The 22277-nt window shown below is 41.4% G+C and overlaps 1 protein-coding gene across 1 annotated transcript in view; it reads left to right on the top strand.

Moving 5' to 3' along the window:
• LOC122789725 (U3 small nucleolar RNA-associated protein 14 homolog A-like) overlaps positions 1-22277 on the top strand; it is a gene marked incomplete at its 5' end in the record, with an annotated part of 741986 nt that overhangs the window by 237671 nt on the left and 482038 nt on the right. The window contains 1 exon segment of the mRNA XM_044057160.1: positions 13417-13494. Within this exon segment, the coding sequence (XP_043913095.1) occupies positions 13417-13494 (78 nt within the window).

Here is a 22277-nt window from a genome sequence, read left to right as displayed (position 1 = left end):
GCTCCTACTTCTTTATGATTTGCCAGCCTCCCTTACCTCTGCTTTGGGATTCTACCCAATAGTCAGGACTGCAGCAATGGAAGGCGAAGAACATAGTACAGTTTTGTACCTACCATAAATGTAGATGTTCGAGGATTCCATTGCTGCAGTCCAATTTAACCTCCCTCCTTCCCCTCTGTATTTAGGGGTGGTTGTGTAGGTGAGTTTACATGCTTATATTTTTGTATATATTGTTGTATATATTGTACATGTTTTTGGTGCAGGTTTTTTGGGACTTGTCTTTTTAGGGTCTTCTGACATCTGGGGCAAGAAAAGACTGAGGATATGGCGTCGGTCATGCGCATTAGTACCCTGACGTACTGACGTCAGTCTAATGCGCCCTGACCGACGTCAGCCTTATACTCTGGTATTCGGGCCGACTGGACGCGGACTATACCCAATAGTCAGGACTGCAGCAATGGAATCCTCGAACATCTACATTTATGGTAGGTACAAAACTGTACTTTTTGAGCCAGCCAGTACAGCCGAGCTGAAATTTTTATCATGGAAAACAGCTCTGCTCCTGGCAGTAACTTCAGCATGAAGGAGTCTCAGAGCTACAGGCATTAATGGCAGTGGAACCTTTTATAATCTTTCATCAGGACAGGGTTTCTTTAAGGACAAACCCTACCTTTATGCCAAAGGTGGTATCTAGTGTGGCTCTTAACCAAACCATCCATTTGCCAACTTTTTATCCAAACCCCCAGAATAAAGAGGAGAAACTTCTGCACTCTTTGGACATACGCAGGCAGCTACGCTTCTACTTGGACAAAACAAAAGCTTTCAGGAAAACTGAGCAACTGTTTGTAGCATATGCTGCAGGATCACAGGGCAAGGCTATCTCAAAGCAGACTATCTCCAAATGGATAGGACACTGTATTCGTTACTGCTACACACAGAATGAAAAATCAGTTCCTAATAACATTAGACCACATTCCACCAGGGCAACAGCCACTTCAACAGCCTTTCTCAGAGGAGTACCTACCAAGGAAATTTTAGAGGCTGCAACTTGGAGTTCAGTGCACACCTTTACCAAGCATTACCACTTGCCTCTTTACTCTACTCTAAATCCAATGCAGGATTTGCCACTGCAGTTCTGCAGGGCCTCATAGCCATTCCTAACTCTTTATAGACCAGCCACCCAACCTTAGCTTTGGGATTCCACCCAAGTGTAATGACTGCAGCAGTGTAACACGATGAACATAGTACAGTTTTGTACCTACCATAAATGTAGATGTTAGAGTGTTCACACTGCTGCAGTCCAGGTTACCCTTCCTCCATCCCCTCTGTCCTAGCTGGACTATACCTTTCTATCCTATACAACATTTGTGGTGTATTTGTTTGTAACTGAAGGTATTGTTTTTATTTTATATATATTTTTTATTAGCAATATGTATTGCCTACCTACTTGGGGGCACCTGACATCTGGGGCAAGAAAAACTGAAGAAAATGGCGTTGGATGCATCTTGTATACCCCTGGCATGCTGACGTCGGAAGAAGTGACAGCAACCGACGCCGGACCAAGACTTTGGAACTCTGGATGACTGCGGGACCGCCTGACGGCAGGATAACCCAAGAGTAATGACTGCAGCCGTGTGAACACTCGAACATCTACATTTATGGTAGGTACAAAACTGTACTTTTTCAGTCCCTATGTGGTGTTTAGGACATCTGACGTGGCTATAGGAACATGGGCCATAAAAGTGACGTCTGCACGTACCAGCCCTCAGGAGTACTCAGATGCCAGTTGTACGCCAGGTGTTCTGGCTCTCGCTGTTGTCACATTCAAGAATCTGATAAGTACCCTGTTGGGGAACCTTTCAGTCATATTACTTATTATATCGCCTATTTGTCATCCAGAAAAGGCAAGTGTAAGAGCAGCTGGTAGATTCCTTATAAGGATGCACACAACCAGTGCCTCTTCTGCTTGGGTCGGTCGCACGACCACAAGGCCTGCTCTGTTAGCCAGGCATTTGTGCCCAAAACCTTGTGTGGTCGTTTGCATGTGCTTAACTTATACCTAGAAAAGCAGAGATTATTGCAGATTGCTTATGGGATGGAGGCTTCATCTGACATATCTTCGGAACTGCCAAAAAAGGCCAAGACCATATGGTCTACCACTATCGCTGCATCCCCCCCGATCCTCAGCCTGTGGCCGATGTCGGCCTGGTAGAAGAATTAGGTTCTGCCGTTTTGGATATAGTGGGTACCTCCATGGAAGCCGCACAATCCCAGGCAGATGGGACGTCCGTAGAGGTTTTGCCGACATGGTAGGGACCAGCAGTTTTCCATAGGTCCATTGGATCCCTCCGGTCCTTTACAATTTACAGAATCTAGGCCTTCTCCCCTTCAGACGCCAGCTTAGGCCCCTTAAAAAGAAAGAAAAGAGAGCACCTCTTCCCCTTCTGAAAGCTTGCCCGACTGGCAGGCTTTCAGTCAAAGTTTATTCAATGCCTTTATGGCCCTATGGCCTTCTTATACAGGGAGTACTAGCATCCCTCCTCCACTGTTGAGCCCTAGGCCTCAATCCCCAGACCCTATTATTAGGGAAGAGGAAGAACTATCTGATTCTTCCTCTGACGAATCATTGTGATATTCATCCCATATCTTTTCCTCCCTGGGGTATGGTTCCCCAAAGGAGGGATCTGTCTATCCTGACTCCCCAGCTGAGGATCTAACCTTTTCAGAAGCCATCTCTAAGATGAAAGACCATTTCAAGTGGGAATCCTCTGAAATGTCTGAGGTCTAAAAAAGATATGACCTCATTCAGATGGATTCCCCAAGCCCATCTGCCATACCTCCAGTCTTGCTTGCCTTCCTGGATGCCTTCTCCCCAGCATCCCTAAATCCAGTTTCTCAGCCTCCTGCTCCTCGCAGGCTGGACAGACTTTATAAAGTTGCTGACACTGCCAAGCACCTCCTTAAATGCTCTTCTGCAGACCCGCCACTATCTCCATCTCTACAGACAAGGCTTCTAAGCTCTTACCCACGACCACCTTACTCCCTGCTGACAAAGGCAGCAAAACTATGGAACACCTGCGTAAGACAATTTACACCTCTGCTAGGCATAAATTACCAGACTCGCATGGCTAAGTATGCTTTATTCTTCTTGTAAAAAAACACCAAGGAGTTGGCAGATAATCCAGACTGTGCTGCCAAAGCTTCACTGACTTCCCTTCTGGCCCTTACTTCCCAGGTTACCAGGCACTTAAGTGCAGTTATGATGCTGCAGAAGCTTCAGCTAGGTCTGTAGTATCAGCTTCTGCATTAAGGATATACTTATGGTTACGCTTACAACCACTTCCCGAGGACATTTAGGTCAAAGCTTATTGATGCCCCCCCTGAACAGTACAGCATTGTTTGGAGCTGAAGTGGATGACCTCTTTAAGTCACTTCAGCAGAAAGGGAAAGAAATGCAGGACCTAAAATACCTGCTTCTTTCCCCAATACTGAAGTTTCAAAGAAACTACCCAGTAAGAACTCAGTTCATAAGAAAGCACTCCCGTCCTACTGCTTCCACAAATCATAGAAAGCCTACAAGGAAACAAACCCCTCCAGCTAGAGCCTCTCCCTCCTCTAGCCAGAGGCCGCCCTTTCAAGCTAGGGCAGGTAGCATTTGACTGCCTGCCACCCTTGCCTCCTCTGCCTGTTCCCTCTCTACCTTTGTCAGTCCATCTCTCTCACTGCCTCCCTGTGTGGACTCTCATCACATCAGACAAATGGGTCCTAACAATCCTTCAGAAAGGTTATTTCATGTCCTGGCTCAACCCACCAAAAAGAAAAGGCATCCCACAGCCTCCATCACAACAACTGCACCTCCTGCAACCTGTATTGCATGCTCTGCTGACTCTGGGCACCATCAAACCAGTGCCTACAGTAGGAAAAGGAAGAGGTTTCTATTCTAGAATTTTTCTGGTCCCCGGAAAGGACTGACCTTGGAGGCCTATTTTAGACCTGTCTCATCTCAATCTATTCCTACAGGTCCCAATCTTCAGGATGTTAACTCTTCCTATCCTCTTTCCCCATCTCATCCCCCCAAGGGTTCATGGCTACTCTAAATGTAAAGGACGCTTACCTTCACATCCCTCTTAAGACCCACATACAGGAAATACCAGAGGTTCTTGGTGGGCCATTCTTACTTTCAGTTCTCTGCCTTGCCATTTGGGCTTTCTACTTCAGCAAAGAGTTTTCACCAAATGCTTGGCTGCAGTGATTGCTTATTGCAGGACAAAGGGAATACACATATTCCCTTACCTGGAAATCCTGCTATTTCAGGCAGGCAACAAATAGACACTCCTCCTACACAAACACTTTGTAGTGTCCCTCTTACAGTCTCTGAGATTCTAGATAAATTCCCCAAAATCCCACCTGGAGCCCACTCAAGACATTGTCTTCCTCAAGTGCAGAATTTGCACAGACCTCATGAAAGCCCCCCCCCCCCCCAAAAGGTGGAAACCCTGACTGAGCAACTGCTTCTGGTCCTCCAAGACACAGAATTAACAGCAAGGCAGTACCTCAGGCTTCTGGGCTACATGGCAGCCACTATCCCTATGCTACCACTTGCAAGAATGCATATAAAAAGATGCAGTGATATCTCCAGTTAGTCTGGACCCAACACTCCCACTCTCTGGAGTACAGGATCCCCCTCCTCCCCTGCCTCAAACTAGAAATCCAGTGGTGGCTGGCACAAGTGACCCACAACCCAGGTCTTCCCCTCCATCCTCCCCTACTTGCACAGGTATGCATGCAGATGCCTCAGATTTGGGCTGGGGAGCAACTCCAGGACATCAAAAAGTGCAGGGTATGTGGCCAGAGCCACACAAACGAGAACACATCAATTTTCGAGTGATGAGGGCAATTCTTCTGGCTCTTTGAGCCTTCCAACCCTATTTGCAACAGGATCCCCCTGAAGATTTTCACAGACAATACCATGGTTCTGTGGTATCTCAACAAACAGGGAGGGACCAAGTCATACCTCCTTTGCAGACTAGGTCTTCTAGAATGGGAACTGGCCACCTCACATGGAGTGACTCTGCAGGTGGTCTACATTCCCTCTCTTCTCAACTCCCAGGCAGACTATCTCAGCAGAACCATCGCAAACAACCACAAATGGATGCTTCACAGGGATGTCTTCCTGGATTTGGTCCACTGGTGGGGTATTCCTCAAGTAGACCTGTTTGCCTCCTCCATCAACAGGCAACTTCCTGGGTTTTGCACTAGGATCCAGACCCACTGGCACCAGATGCCTTTTCAGTTTCATGGAGGGGGAAGTTTCTGTATGCATTCCCCCCTTCCCATAAAGCCTGCTTGGAAGTTGCAAATAAATACCAATTTCAGAGGGCTTGATAGGTCATGTTTCATGCTATTTAAAAGGCATCCTAGGATATTGTCTGGGCCCATTGATGCAGTGATTTTAGTCTTAAAGGACAGCATTAAGGACCTGTTGCCTAGTATACACTCTGTATAGGTGGCTGTATTTACAATGAGCTCTGCACACAATTGTGTATTGCCTTCGAGGTTGTGGAAATAGCTCAAGAATTCCTTGTGGTTGTCCTTCACCTGGGAGGCCAAATTTACCCAAATTTGGCTTTGGTAGACTTTATTTGTCCTCTGAGTTGTAGTTTGAGAGTGCTTTTATCCTGCTGTGTGTTTCACCTCCTACGTTTTGCCATGATTTGCTTCCTTCTGTCATGCAGCCTATTGATGTTGTGATTCCATTAGGGTGGCTTGATTTTGAGTCTGTTCTATAGTACTTCCTGGTGGGTACAGCTGCCTTTATGCAGCTGTTAACATGCTTGTATAGGGTTTCTGTGAACAGTTCTGAGCAGGCAGCAATGTTCTTGGGGTTTATGGAGGTTTAACCTTTCTTCTGGTTAGTAAAAAAATATTCCTGACTTGCATATAAGACTAAGGGGACTAAAAACATTTTCAGTGTTTGTATCTTGCTATCCATAATCATCAGCATCCAGCATTTCAAATTTGTGTTAAGTTTTGTGTAGTTTCTTCCCACATATTCTTAGCTTTTATAAAATAATACTTTTTAATCTGAGCACCAAAGTACTTTGTATATGTCTCAGCAGATATGGGTATTGCTGATCCAGTTCATTTATGGCTACATAAGATAAAGCAAAGAATGTAGCTGTAAGTTCATTTGTCGTTGTACTCTGAAAAGACTTGAAACTGTCTCAAAAAATGTTTCCTAAGTTTGGCTCCACTCTTTCTACTTTTTGCCAAGTTGTGTTAAACACTGTTGTGCTCTAAAGTTATCAAACAATAGTTGCTTAGTAGCAGTCCTTTTAAGATCACATATATTATCCAAAAATGCCCTTATTTTTACCACTCTGCTCCTGATCTTCATCTTCTGTGACACTTTACCAACCCCTCAGTAATTCATATAATATCTCCCCCACATCTCTTTGTCATATTTCTACCATGTTTTTAAACTCCGTTTTCAATTTATCCTACTCACTATCTATCCCTTCTGAAGTAATTTTTATCTTTCTTAATAACTCTTGAATCATGCCCACTACGCATTCCTTAAATTCCACTTTTTTAACGGGTAACTAGGAAGGTGCCAGTACCTACCTTTTACATTACGCCTCATTGTTATCTTAGTTTTTATTGGTGCATGATCTGATAAAGACATTGGACACATCTCAAAGCTTTCAGTTTAAGTACACATGCTCCTATGAAATCTAAATTCTGTCCAGCCTAGCACAGTGGTTGTATATTGGAGAATAGTATGTAATTCTTAGTTCCTACTACTAAATTCACATTCTCCATACCAACTAATTTCATAGTTCACAAATCTACTCTGTTTTATTTTCACCTCTTGGTGCTCTTGATACAGCCTTACTATTGTAAAACAGGTTCTACTCCCCTCCTGTAAATAAAGTTGCTTGATGAAAGCTTAACATATCACTCAGTTTTCCTTATGTCCATAATAGTAGTTTTAGGTGGAAATTAAATGCATGCCAGTATAATCATCCTCCCCGCCAATAACCCCCTTACTGCTACAATCTACCATTGTCTTTTTTTTCTCCTCTGTCACTATTGTAGCCCCTCTTGCCATCAGTATTGTTACTCTCCTATTCCTTTGTCCTTGATAATCTGCTGAATGTCCTTCCTGAAATCTTTTCTTTTCCAAATTTATATGCTTCTTTATAACAGCACTATGTACACTCTACACTTAATGTAATTCAGTACTGTTTGCTTTTGTCTGTACCTGAAAGGCCATTTAAATTCTGTTAATATTGGCAAAACAACCATGCCGACAAAAAGCTGACACTTCTGCATATTATATATGACAGTTCTTTTGAATATGTTTTCAACTTGCAACTTACATTGCACATACTAATGATTTACTGGTTGATCTTGTGTGGAGTTGATGCTTCTCATTTCTGTTTGAACCCCTGTCACATTTTCCTAGACTTTTCATTTTCATAAAAACACTCAAATTTAAAAAAAAAAAAAAAACCTTGTAGCAAATGTAGAAAATGGCAGTGGTCAACTACCCTCAGTGGCTGCACATACAGGCATTACCTATCCTAAAGTTAGATCTAATCATGTTGAAAATGCATGATAGAGGTTCCTACTTGCACATGCACTACTAATCCTAGTCTGTTCCCCTCCCATATGTGAAAAACCAACTTGCATGCAACCAGTATATTTTAATTTTGAGCCAAGTGTGCACTGTTATATTTAATGTACTGAAGTACTGAGGCTGCTACAGAGGCAAAACTACTTGCAAAACTATTCACTTCCCATAGTTTCAAACTTAATTTATGTTCACTGAACTTGCCTGATCCTCTTTAATTGTATTAATTGTTATGTAAAGCCAGATTTACTAAAAGTTACAGTTGTAGTACAGATACCGCCATAAAAAAGGGTGAATTTCTTAGTATGGCACAGTAACTTTCAAACGTTAAGATGTGCAAGAAAAATTGAGTGCCATTGGAAAAGCTCTTGGAAGAAAAGATGTGTTAAGGTATAGGAGCGTAAGCATTTTGGAATCACTTTTTTCATTTGACACAGCTGCCCTCGCTAAAGTATTTGAAATTATTAAGACAGTCCGCATGCCAGAACAGAACTGATGCTGCAATTGTAAAGGAAGACAAGTTACGTGTTAGTCAAGAGTCTTTACTGATGTATGGAAAAATGGTGCATATTGTTACTGGCAGGCTCATAACTCTGTGATACTTGGAACAGCAAGACTTTGTATAATTTTGGTGGGGGGTTATGGATATGTACTAATTCTGTAACTGGGATTTCTCTTGAATATTCTCCATTTTCTTAGCACAGTGACATCAGAGTTACTGTATATAAGTAGCATGGTTATAAGTGCACAGTCACCCATGTTGGGGGGTGCAGAATTGTGTGAAACCTCCCAAAAAAACTGCTGTAAATTTTTCAGAGCAAGTTTTAATATTGCTGCATTTGTGAAGTCTGGCTTTTCTCTAGAGTAGTAAGACTTTCATTTATGGGTTGTGTAATTCTAGAGAGACACAGAAAAGGTTTGCTTACATAAAGAGCTGCTAGCTGTAGTATTTGGCTCAAAAAAGTTCTAGTAGCATATGTGTAGTATATGCATAGTTATGTGTATGTGCGTATCTGTATATAAATGCATATATATGTGTGTGTGCGTGTGTATTTATATTTATGCAGTGCATGCGGATTTATAAAATGTATTAAATTATGTACAAATATTTCATAACTTGTTGATCAGTGTATCTGTTGATGCACAGATAATCACCACTAGTACATAGAGTATACATCCAAGAAAAGACACAAATAGTGGCTCACAACATGTTGCAAGAAAACATTTCTGCCTCAGAAATTACAAAACTCCCTGAAGCTCTACACTAAAAACCAAAAATCAGCCAATTCATGCATAAACTGCAGTGGACATTACCTTGACAGCACACTGCCTCATAACAACTTAACACTGTAGGTAACTAAAATGTCAAGAGTAGATCCTTCACATACATCACTGCATACAAAAGGTATCTTTCAGTAAAAAGTGTTTGTGGACAGCTTTACCACCTCATGCAGGGGCTGTGCCCCCACACCCCTTTATGTATATACTCTTAATCTGCCAACCATGACTGCATTGAGTATGTGACTAAACTGTAAAAGCACACACTAATCTGTGTGCATCTTTACACCTGTTGTTTGTTGATGAGCTATGTAGTCAACAAACTGCATGATAACTGCTAGATTTATATATAAATGTAAAATATATATATATATATATATATATGTATATGTATGTGTGTGTGCATACATGTATGTCTATGCATGTTTAAATTTTCAGTATATCTAAACACACACAACACAGACAGGCACACTCGCATACATACACACATGCACTTATGTAGACGTATGATCTGAGTGTGAGTTATAAGGCAGAAAAAAGGTGCAAATAGCAGGTATGTTTAGTTTGCTGATACGTGTTTGAGCAGCAGAAAGATCTGCCTGATAATGACTTGGAGCCTAAACTCTGTAATAATGTAATCACTCTTGTCATATGAGAAACTTGAAGGGTTTCAGAAGTGTTCAAAGCTGACCCATAAATGAAGATGCTTTAAAAAAAAAAAAACTGTGAAGATGTCCAGAAGGTAATTTTGCAGTAAAGAAAGACATTAATTTTCATTAAAAAAGAGACTATCTGCAGAAATGTGTTGATTAAACATCATCAGTTTTAGATGCTTTAAAAAATCAGTTAAGAAAAAAATATTGGCTAGAACTTGTAAATCTTGCTAGGGTATTATGAAGTGCAAAGAAAGTACTTGGTGATGTTTTACTTTGGCTAGGAACGTCATTGCAGATAGACCAAGAAATTAAGAAATGTCCTATATGTAACACCCATCTTGATGGGGATAATAGAAGAAAGAAATGCTGTATTATCTTTGCTTTGTCTTACTGAGTGTCTAGAAGACCATGGAGTTAAGGAAAAACAGTTCATTCTGAAGAAGCAGTGTATTTGATGCGTTACTTTGTAATCAGTTTCCTAGAATCATGAAGCTGTCAGGTACTGCAAATAAAAGTGCAATTAATGCCCTGAAAGATATATCCATGAGCCGTGGAATTCCCAATATTATAATATCGGATGAGGATCAGCAATATATGGAATTGGTGAAAAAAAATTCCATTGGAATTTCAGTATGTAATGTCCAGTCTTTATTATCCTCTTTCAATTCGTCATGTTGAGAGCCGTATAGACTAGTTAAACTGATGACAAAGGTCACAGTGCATGGACAGAGGTGCAGTCCTTCTGGTAATACAAAGTGTCATTTGTATTTTATTTATTTATTTTATTTTTTATTTATTTATTTAAATTTATTGACCGGGAGTGTCCGACTGGACGTGGGTCCATTTTCAGCGGAGGCCCGGGGAGAAAAGCTCCACAGTAAAATAAACAGACAGTAGTTGCATTGGATTACATAGCAATTAACAATTTAACATAGAAATTACTTACAACATATTTACAGATGAAGAACATAGTACATCAGTAGACAACTAGAATCTTTATCTGTGAAGTACATAACAGGCATTAACAAATGTAACAATGAGAAGTTCCTGCTGTATAATAAGTACTAGGCTTATGAGCATCTGAGCTTGCTATAATCAAGGTAGTTAGTGGAGTGGAAAGAAAGGTAGTAGTTGGATTGGGTGGATGATATTAGAGTGGGAGTTGCAAGGGCATAGCCAGCAAGTTTTTAGGTGTGCTTTTAATAAAGTTTTGAAGTTGGTGCATGATGGTACGGAGGTAATTGTGGGTGGGAGTGAGTTCCATAATTTGGCTATGACGCAAGAGAATAGTGCCATTGTAAGAATTTTTTTTCACTCACCTTGATCTCTAATTTAAGAAGACTTGACAGCTCTTTCATAGCCTGGTCCACAATGGAGGACTGGAACTGAGACGAGACACATGTAGTTATGGGACTAAAACCCTAAAGCAGCACACAAAACAATCCCTTTTATCCATGACATCTGAAGCCTTGGACTATGTCTAATTAAACAGTTTTGTGGTCACTGATGTAAATTACAGTACAGTTGGATGCCCAATAATGGAAATTGATAGAAGGTTGGGTTGTGGCACCAGTTTCATCAGCTTTTTTAAGAGACTACACAATACTAATGGAAACTGAATCACTTAATACATTAAGTAGTACTCTGAACATTATTAAGGCATCAAATACTTAAAGGACAACAGTGGGATTTCTATTATTAAATGCTCAACTTCTCTGTCCTTTTTCTCCCTATTTACTCTCCCTGCTATGAATAAACAACAATACAGCATTTAAAATATTTTAAATTGACTATGTCTCTCACACTCACTGGGGAACACTCATGACAAGAGGAATGAATGGACTTTGCTTGATAAGAGAGGGTTGCTTATTGGAAGGCACAGTGGAGAAAAGCAGGCAACTCAAAAAAAAAATTGATGTATGATGCTGAAATATCACCTGTTGCCCTTAATGTGCTTTTAAGAACTTGAATGAGTACTGGAATACAGCACTGATTTGAGTAAAATACAGCATTGTGGGGTATTGTTAACACTGAACTGTTGTAAATGAATATTTCAGTGAACACTGCCTTCACAGGCTCTTGTTTGTTCCCCTGCTAAAGACTCTGTCTTGCAGTAAAGGACAAGGGCATTTCAACAAGCACATGGCAGCGACACAGCAGTCAGCTGCAGACATTTTACTTTAAGTAGGAACACCATTTTCTAGCAGATTCTTTTCAGTTCAGTCTAGCTAGACTGACTGTTAGTGCTGTGACAGTCATCTGTTGCGTCACAGTGCTGTACTTTGTATTACTGAATGAATACCTGCATTCATTTACATAAAGTATAGCATCTTGGGGCAGTATAATATTTAATGCACTTTTTGTGTGGTTGAATGATTGTACCTCCAGTTATTTTTCTTTGCTTAATTTAAATAGAGTATCAGTCACCATGACCAGGTACTTTGCTAATTCCATCAGTGTATAGCAATACATTTGACATGATTGTTAGTGTCACTGTTAAGTCCACCCTGCTGTTTGCCACATGTCTGCTCTGCTGCACACTTGAGAAGCTTTTGCGCTGCTGTTGTTTTATAGCCAAGTCATGCTGATCTTTTATTCATTTGCATACAGCTCTTCTTTTCCAAGTGAAAGTGTCTTGTGCTGTCACATGTATGCAAGACAACACAAAAATTAATTGTAAATAATACTGAAAAGACTGAGATAAAAAAATAAAACCTTGTATGAAAAAAAGACCTAAAATTAGTGCAGCATAAACCTGAAGATGCAAGTTTCCTTATAACATATGCATAACCCAGATTTGTTCTCTGAACTGGATTTAGAACTTAAATGAAGTGCACACAGTGGGACATCACTTTTCCCCTAATGAAGCTAAAGCAAAAATAAAGCTGCCATTTAGGGTTGCCACCTTCTGTTGTGGCTAAAACCAGGCTAAGGCCGCAGCCCTCACACCTCCCATAAGTCTGCCCATCTCCTTCCTCTCCCTGCCCATTTCGTGGCATTGTTTCATCTGATGAAAAGGAACACGCACTGTTTTTTCTGTTTGTGATATTTTTTTTCTGCCAATTTAACAAACACTGATATTCTGTTTCCTTTTTTTGAAACATAATAAAGGAGTTTGTACAGTGTTTTCTAGACTATCGGACAGTCTGATTTCTTTCTGGATAGTCTGGAAAAAAAATAGGTGGCAACACTTCTGCAGTTAGAATCGTTTCATGCAGAGAGTAGTTGGTCTGATTGCACTTATGAGTAATTAACACTGGATTCTGAAGAAAACAGAGTAATTGTGTAATAGATAATGTTTTTCATGACTCTCTTGTTGAAAATTGTCTGACCAGTATTGTGTCATGCTGTGTTGACTGAGACAGACTGTTATTGTGCACGAGGCATCCTGTTATACATCATTTCTATTGATTCACATTTTACCCAGTATGTCACAGTGACCACTCCGTTTGTATGGCATATTCTTTTCAGTCATTTGAATTCTCATTTTACACTGCATTTTGCTGGATCTGAATATGTAGCTGCAGAAGCAACACTGTACTTTAAACATCTTACAAACTTCAGTCTGCAAAATATTGTGTGTGTGATTTTTGAATAACCCCCCCCCCCCACACACACACACCCACAAATCAGATCAGCAACATGGCTAGAACATAAGCATGATGGCTCCTGCTTTGTATTGTCCTGCTTTTGTTTTGTACCTGTATTAACATTGCCAATGGCAATGTTTTGCCACCATTGGAGAAAATTGCAGTTTATTTTCTAGTGATATGAAGTAGGTGTGATCTGGTTCAGTTTAACTTTGCAGTGCTTGAGATACTGAAACTTGTCCTCTTTCATCTTTAGGAACGTATGACACTGAAACACCAGAACAGTGGGAAATGGGCCCGCAATAAAGCCATCATGGCAAAGTATGACTTAGAGGTAAGACTCAGTGTAACAGTTTGAATAAGACTAACATCTGATTAGCTTGAACATGCTAATGTTTGCTTACCACGTTGTGTTAAGTATCATTCTCATGCAGTGTTTATTCTTCAGTGCCTGTTGTGCTTCCTATGACTGCAGTATTTTTGTGATTTATGAAGTATGGAGGTTATGCATCTCTCTGAAGTCTGTTAATTTTACACATTACCTTATGATATATTGTGGTTTACCTTCAACATTTCCTCTTATTCCAAGGTTGAGGTAGGATTAGAGTTATGTAGTCAGCTGTATATGATTTGTGGGTTAACTGTCTTATTCTAAAGTAGTGTGGTGCATTTATGTCTTTGTTTTTTATATTTCCCTCTCTGAAATGTTTATGCTTTTCACTCCATATTGCTGGACCATCATGTATGGCGTTATTGATGCAAAGTGGTGCAGCTCCATGGTTTCCATTAGTTGATCATTGTGTGATATTTTAAGACTAAGCACAGACTGGTAGAACAGTTTGTCATTTCACTTTGCTGTTGTGATATTTAATAATTTAGTGATTGGAGGAATAAGCTGTTCATGGCTATTTCACCATATTCGCGTTTTTATGACTTTGTGTGTACAGTAGTGAAAGTGGGACTCTGAAATTACAAATGTGCCATTTTTTAGGGTAGGAGTTCCATAGGACTGATTCTATATTGTGTGTGGTATATATTAAGATTTGATTTGCATAGAAATGAGGAGTACTTGGCATTTGATATGCTACAGCAATGTTTCATGACCCATATTCTATGCAACAGTGTGGGAAAGTGCAAATTCTTTGTGAATTTGATATACTGTAAAATGCTCTGATGGTTTTGATGATTTAAGGACTGTTCATTAGTGCTTTTTGCAGATGTGAGAATACCATGTGTTAACATTGTGAGTTGGAGCTGTGTGTGTGTGTGTCACTAAGTTCTGTGAGACTGATTTTGCACTATATTTGTTGTGCAGTATCAATAGATTCATGGGTGTGTACTAGGCTAATGGCCCTGGGGCCTTTACAAGCCTAGCCATAGGATTACCCTGGCATAGTGCCACCCAACCTTAGTTCCCACTGCTTCTGTCAAGTAGAGCCACTGGAGTTATCCCCGGGGTGAATTTTCTGTTTCCCATCCACTCGTCAATATTTCTCTTGAGGGTCAGTGAGGTGCTCTGCTTGACATGTATGGGAAGTCTGTTCCATAGCATGGGCAGTCTCTGGGTTATGAACCTGTCCCTCCAGCATGTTCTGTTAATTGTGGTAATGAGGTTGAGATCCCTGGAGTGTGTGGTGCAGAGGGATTGGGATTTCTTTAGATGTAGCATTTCTAACAGAGCTGGGTCAGACATGACTTTGTAAGTCAAGCAGAGATCGCCTCTAAGTAGGCGATATGAGACAGAGAATAGTTGGAGGTTTTTTTTGAGTCTGTCCATATAGGGCAAGTGTTTAAGGCCTAGGATCCTCTTTGGGAGGTACTTTTGCGGCCTCTCCAGTTGTTGCAGGTGTCTAATGAGGTACATGCCGAATGGGGCATTGTACTCGATGATTGGTCTAATGAGGAAAGAGTAGATGGAGACAATTACCTCTTTTTTTTTTTTTTCTGGATGCAAAACCCTTCATAATGAGATGTGCTACATAGGACTTTCTGACCACAGTGGCAATGTGGTGATCAAAAGAGAGGTTGCAGTAAACCTGTGTTCCCAGATCTCATATAACGCCTTCTGTGTTCAGTGGACTACCATCGATGTGGTAATTCATGGGAACCGGGTTTTTCACAAAGGGGATAACGACCCATTTATTTGGCATTGAACTTAAGGCCATGGTTCTGACACTAGTTGTTGGTCACAGTGAGGCCATTCTGTAGGATGTCACCATCACTGGGGGAGTTAATAATAGCTCCCAACTTGCAATCATCTGCAAACTTTGTCAGCCAGAGTCCCTTCATGTTGGCCTGGACTTCAGAGAAGTAGATACCAAACAGGAGAGGGACCCAGGATCAAACCCTGTGAGACTCCACTCATGACTAATCCGGCAGTCTGACTTGGAGTCAGCTACTTTCACATTGCGGGTTCTGTCTGTGAGCCAGTTTGCAACCCACCTAGTGATATAGGGGTTGATGCCAAGTTTAGTGAGTTTTTCTATGATTCCTGAGTGGGGAATGGTATCAAAAGCCTTGGCCAGATCAAGGTAGGCTGTATGAACCACTTTGTCTTCATCCACAGCTCTGGTGAATGATGCAAAGAAGTCGACCAAGTTGAGCAGGCATGATGTACCCCCACAAAACCAAACTGCGTGGGATCCAGAGTTTGGAGATTCCCTGTATCCTTGTTTATTAGGTCCATGATGATGCGTTCCATAACTTTGCATATCAGACTCGTCAGGCTAATGGGGTGATAGTTCCCAGGGTCTGTAGTCAATCCTTCTTTGTGGAGAGGGATGACTGTAGCAGTGCGCCATTTGGCAGGGACAAAGCCTGAGATGAGGCTGTGATTGAACAGGACACACAGGTGAGGTGCCAGTTCACTCTGTAGTTTGTGTAGAACATAACCAGGGATGTTGTCAGGTCCCACAGAAGCTGTATTTCTTGGCCTTGGACAGTGCTGTTTTAACATGTCCAGCAGTAGCAAAAGCAATCTCTGCACCTAGACTATCCTATATTTCCTTCCACCCCTGACTCAGCACCCTGTCCCTAACCCTAGTGACTACTTACCTAAAGTTTTTTACCTTGTGTCTCTTTCTCCTATCCTCACTGATTGTTTTTCATAGTCTCGTCCTGGTCCCCATCTCCTGTCTCTTCCCGCTCCGCCCTGCTGGCTCACTCCGCTCCCCTACCCTGCCCCCAGTTCCCACCCACCCTCACTACCTCTCCATTTATACGTCCACTAACCACATCCTCTCCAATTACACTCTTCCTTCCCCACCCTCACTTCCTGTCTCCACCCCATCCCTCCCATCAATCACCTAGCCTAACCACTCCCACACATACTATACTTCATTCACACTAATAACTCTCCTCAACTCCAACACTAAAACCAACAGCTATGCTAACCAAACCTTCCTCACTTATTACCCACCTACTACTACTAAGCTTATCCTATCTTACCTACATCACCAAACCCTTCCACAACACTCACTCCCCTCACTATCACACAACTAGCTCAATCCCAAAACAACATATACACTCCTTCACCCCCATAAACCGTCACTTATACTTTTGCAATCCCTCCTTACTTTTCCCCTTCAAACTTATATCCACCTATAAACAAATTAACCCTAGTCTGACTTGCACTACTCTAACAAAACATACAACCCTAACACTATATACTAAACTCTCTAATTACCTTTCTTTTCATCTTCACCTAGTCATCACCACCCTACTGTCAGGTGACATACACCCTAACCCTGGTCCCTCTCCCATCAACTGCTCAACAAACACACCTTCATCTACAAAAAACATCACCTTCTCAGCATTAAATGCTCAAAGTATATGTAATAAAATCCCAAACCTCCATGCCTGGCTTCTCCATAACAATCCTGACATACTGTCAATATCCAAATGCAGAAAAAATTGTGGCAGAACACAGCTTGAAGTCCAAAATGAGTTTAATAAAAGCACATAAAACTCAGACACAGAAATCTCCAGGAAGAATGAGCGCTTTCGGGTAACACCCTTCATCAGATTAACAAACATTCTCATTTTAACAGAATTTAAACACACTAACTACCAATAAAATTTGATAAAATCAGTAACAGACCTGCCTATTCTGGGGGCTTCATTGGAACATTTTCATTCAAACCTGGAGTTCTATGAGCCATAAGCTCAATTATCCATTTAGCTTCTATTAGTTCAGTATGTTGTTTTATATCACCCCCCCCCCCCACTGCTCAGCTTGATATTTACAATGGCTCTAAACTTAAAGAAATGTGTTGGATTTTGTTCAATGTGTTTAAAGCATTATGTACATCACCATTCTGATAGAACTAAGATGTTGTAAAATCCTGACCTTGAAAAAACAGTTGGTTTTCCCCACATAAAAACCACAGCATTGTTGACACTCTGCTAAATAAACAAGGTCTTTTGTCCTGCAGGTGGTTCTAGCCTTAAATTCAAACAGCTTACCCGTGACAGGATGTGTATAGATGCAAGCACTCACATTGATCAGAATACCATCTATACACATCCTGTCACGGGTAAGCTGTTTGAATTTAAGGCTAGAGCCACCTGCAGGACAAAAGACCTTGTTTATTTAGCAGAGTGTCAACAATGCTGTGGTTTTTATGTGGGGAAAACCAACTGTTTTTTCAAGGTCAGGATTTTACAACATCTTAGTTCTATCAGGAATGGTGATGTACATAATGCTTTATTTAAACACATTGAACAAAATCCAACACATTTCTTTAAGTTTAGAGCCATTGTAAATATCAAGCTGAGCAGTAGGGGAGGGTGATATAAAACAACATACTGAACTAATAGAAGCTAAATGGATAATTGAGCTTATGGCTCATAGAACTCCAGGTTTGAATGAAAATGTTCCAATGAAGCCCTTAGAAATAGGCGGGTCTGTTACTGATTTTATCAAATTTTATTGGTAGTTAGTGTGTTTAAATTCTGTTAGAATGAGAATGTTTGTTAATCTGATGAAGGGTGTTACCCGAAAGTGCTCATTCTTCTGGAGATTTCTGTGTCTGAGTTTTATGTGTTTTTATTAAACTCATTTTGGACTTCAAGCTGTGTTCTGCCACGATTTTTTCTGCATTTGGTCTCTTTTTTTACACTTTGGCAGGACTTAGGTGAGGCACTATACTGAATTTTGGATACTGTCAGTATCCGAAACATGGCTAAGACCCTCCATAAAAGACGTGGAGATAAGTCCCCCCAACTGTAATATCATCAGGAAAGATAGAACCCACAAAAAAGGTGATGGTGTAGCTCTACTCTATGCCTCTTCCCTTTCTGTTACTTCTTGTACTAACCCAGTTCCCCAATTTGCCAGCGCTGAACTACTTCTAGCCCTACTGCATCTGAACAAGCATAAAACAATATGCTTAGCCTCCCTCTATATCCCTCCTGGTGATAACATACCAATTATTGAGGACATCCTCTCTTGGCTCTCCACTAACATCACTAATGAAATGTCATCCTAGGTGACGTTAACATTAACTGGTCTTCTGTCCAATGCCCAACAAATCCCCAAAATATAAACCTTTACAACTTTCACCAATTAATGAGTCAATAACCAGACCATCTAAGGACCACTCCTGTGGAAGCACCCTAGACTGGATTCTGGTATCACACCCTCACCTTATCTCAAGTAGCGGTACTCTCCCTGACCCTCTCAGTGATCACTTTCCTACTTTTGCTCAACGTCACTCTCCCTCTATACAGCTGTCACATACCACCATCTCTGTACACTCCTTAAAGAACTTCAGCCAAAACACCTTCTTTGACCTACTTAAACAATTCAACTGGAGTCCCCTATACACATTACCCCTAGATGAAGCTGTCTCCTATTTTAATACATCATTTCTAAACCTTCTCAATACCTTAGCCCCCCTTAGAACAAAAAGAATCAAGAGCAAAACTATCCCATGGTTAAGAAAAGACACCTTGGCTATCATGCGCCTTCGTAACAAAGCCTTGAAAAACTACTACAAATACAAAACCCTAGCCTCCCTAAATGAATACAAAACACTCCGCAACAGAGTTAAAAAACTTATCAATTCTCACCACAAATCCTACTAGATCACCCTCCAAAATAATCATAAGACTAACCGAAAAAAGTTCTGGAATAGTATCTCCTCCCTCTTCAACCCTGGCAAAAAGGAAAACCCACAAACCGAATAAAATACTTCTGATACCGACCTCGCCTTCCAATTCAATAACTTCTTCATTGATTCCATAACTAAATTAACATCATCATTTACTAATAACTCTACTCCCCCAACTACAACTCCAACTTCCCCTTCCTATCTAGGCTCCTCGACTTCTGACCTCCCTCTCTTCTCCCCCAAACCCATACCCATATGTACTATAAAAAACTGCTTCTCAAGTTAAAACCTTGCTCTAATGCTCCCGATAACATCTCTTCCTTCTTCCTAAAGATAGCTACTGAAGCCATTGCCTTCCCCATTTGTGTCCTCATAAATCGATCAATCCAAGAAAGTCAAGTTCCCCAAATTTGGAAAAAAGCTTACATTATTCCCCTCCATAAGGGAGGTAACAACAACACCATCTCCAACTTTAGACCTATTGCCATCTTATCCCCCATCTCTAAAATACTAGAAAAATGTATCCACATACAACTACTACCTCACCTCACCAACAATAACCTATTAACCCCAACACAACATGGATTTAGACCTGGTCATAGCACTACTACTGCTCTTCTATCCTTCCATCCTTCCTCGAAACTGTAAATAAAGCTAGAGACTCTAACTATATTGTCTCCACTCTCCTCCTAGACCTTTCTAAGGCCTTCAACACCATCTCCCATTCCCTGCTACTCAACAAACTGTCTAACCTGCATCTTTCCCCCTCTTGCATCAACTGTTTTTTTAGTTACCTTTCCAATAGGCAGCAATCTGTCAAATGGAAGAAATCTACCTCCTCCTACCTCAACGCTGTCACTGGTGTACCCCAAGGCTCCATATTAGGTCCATTATTGTTCAGCATCTTCATTAATGACTTCCACCACAGTATCACAAATGCTAAAATAGTCCAGTATGCAGACGATTCAACTATTATATGTGCTGCAAACTCCATTCCCTCGCTTATAGAACTAACTCAAAATGCCTTCTCAACCACTGAAAAATGGATGCATGACAATCATCTCGCTCTCAATCCATCAAAAACCAAACTCATGTTATTTACCCCATCAAAAAGAATAACTATCGACATAAACTCTTTCCTCATAACCAGTCAAAATAATACAACCCTAGAAAATGTTTCCAGTGCTAAACTGCTAGGAGCTCTCATTGATAATCAGCTTACATTTGATTCCCATATACAAACAAACATTAAAAAAACACATCAGAAACTAGGCATGTTCTACCGGCATATCCGCTTCATCTCCCCATCTACTAGATTCCTCCTATCTACCACATACCTCATCCCCTCTCTCCTTTATGGTGCCCCTCTTCTAACCAACCTTAAATCCTCTATTAAAACAAAACTCTCCTCCTGCTACAACAAAATTGCAAAATTAGCCTCTGGCCACAGATCCTCCTCCCATTACTGTACTGCCCTCCACAAACTAAATTGGCTAGAGCCCCCAAACTACCTTACCTACACTCAAATAACTCATGCTCATAAGCTCATTTTCAAGCCCTCACTCTGCCCCTCACTCTTCTGCCTTCACCATGCACCATCAGATAGACCCCTTAGAACCAGCACTCAGAACCTAGTTGAACTCCACAAACCTGCCCATCCTGCAGGCAAACTCTTACTTTCCTTTTCCCTGGCCCGCCTCTGGAACTCCCTCCCATCACATATCCGTAATACCAGCAGCCTTCCAGTTTTTAAATCCCTCCTCCATTCACATCTATCTTCTCTCTGGGAATGCTCCTGCACCCATCCTGCATAAACCTTCCAGCTACTAGTCACCCCTTAATCTACAACTCTTCCCTTCCTTGAGAACATTCATATTGTAGTTAACCTCTTATGTAAATATTCTTTGTGCACATCTACTAACTAAAATCTTACCTAATACTTTCTCTTTCCATTTGCCAGTGAATATAGAAGTTAAACATTGTAAATTTATTCTTATTGTTACATATGCTCTGACGTGTTTTAAAGTGCTTTTCAATGTATTCTTTTACGGAAAAAGTTAATTGTTTTACTACTTGCCTGTATTACTGACTACTGCTGCCAGGCTTCCTGGGGAATCTGGCTCTTTTTTTGGCTTAAACATGGAGCAAACTACCAGCCAGTTTTTCAGATGTCCTTCAAGAATGCAACTGCAGTCATAACATATGGGTTGTCCTGCCTCAGGCAGCCCTCGGTCGGCCGGATTCCAAAGTCTGGGTCCGACGTCGGCTGATGTCGCATTTCTCTCCGACGTCAGAGCGGCTGGAGTATATAAGCATCAGCCGACGCCATTTTCTTCAGTCTTTCTTGCCGCGCGGTGCCCGAAGCAGAAGCAGTTCGCAAGTGCCGGTCGGTCAGCTCCTGTATTCTTCGAATCCGAAGTAATCAAAAAAAGCTAAGTACCCCGTTGGGGACCTTTTCTTGCCTCAGCCGATGTCAGAAATTACTGAAAAAGTTAACAATTGTCTGTCTTGTGGTAAACAAATACCTCATAAGGATTTTCACTCTTACTGTCTTCCTTGCTTTGGCCCAGACCACGACGTCTCGGCCTGTGTCGCCTGTGCTCGCTTCAATAAGCGCACTCTCAGGCGCCGGGCGGAGTTCGCTGAAGACTTTTTCGGTGATAAATTTGCTTATACAATGCCGTCGGAACTTCCGACATCGCAGACTCCTAAGAAACGAAAAGACCGGGACCGACATCCTCGGCCCGCGTCTTCTTCCGACTCCACGCCAAAACCTACCGTGAGTGCTCTGGTTCCCCCTGAGACGGTTATTTCACCGCTCCGAACCGAAGACACCGCATTACCGATATCTCCGATACCGGAGGCCACACCGCCAGTTATAGATTTTCCTCCGGATACTGAAACCGAGGAAATGCCCGAGACCATTGCTGTAGATAAGGTCACTCTTGCACGTGGAGCTGCTAGGCCTCCTATGGCCATGTCTATTAAGGCCTACACACGTGCT

This window comes from Protopterus annectens, chromosome 15.part0, assembly GCF_019279795.1.
Source record: "Protopterus annectens isolate FY-2018-M chromosome 15.part0, PAN1.0, whole genome shotgun sequence".
NCBI classification, from domain to species: domain Eukaryota; kingdom Metazoa; phylum Chordata; order Ceratodontiformes; family Protopteridae; genus Protopterus; species Protopterus annectens.
The sequence above is the reverse complement of the archived record's forward strand: the minus strand, read 5'-3'. Positions and strand labels throughout refer to the sequence as shown.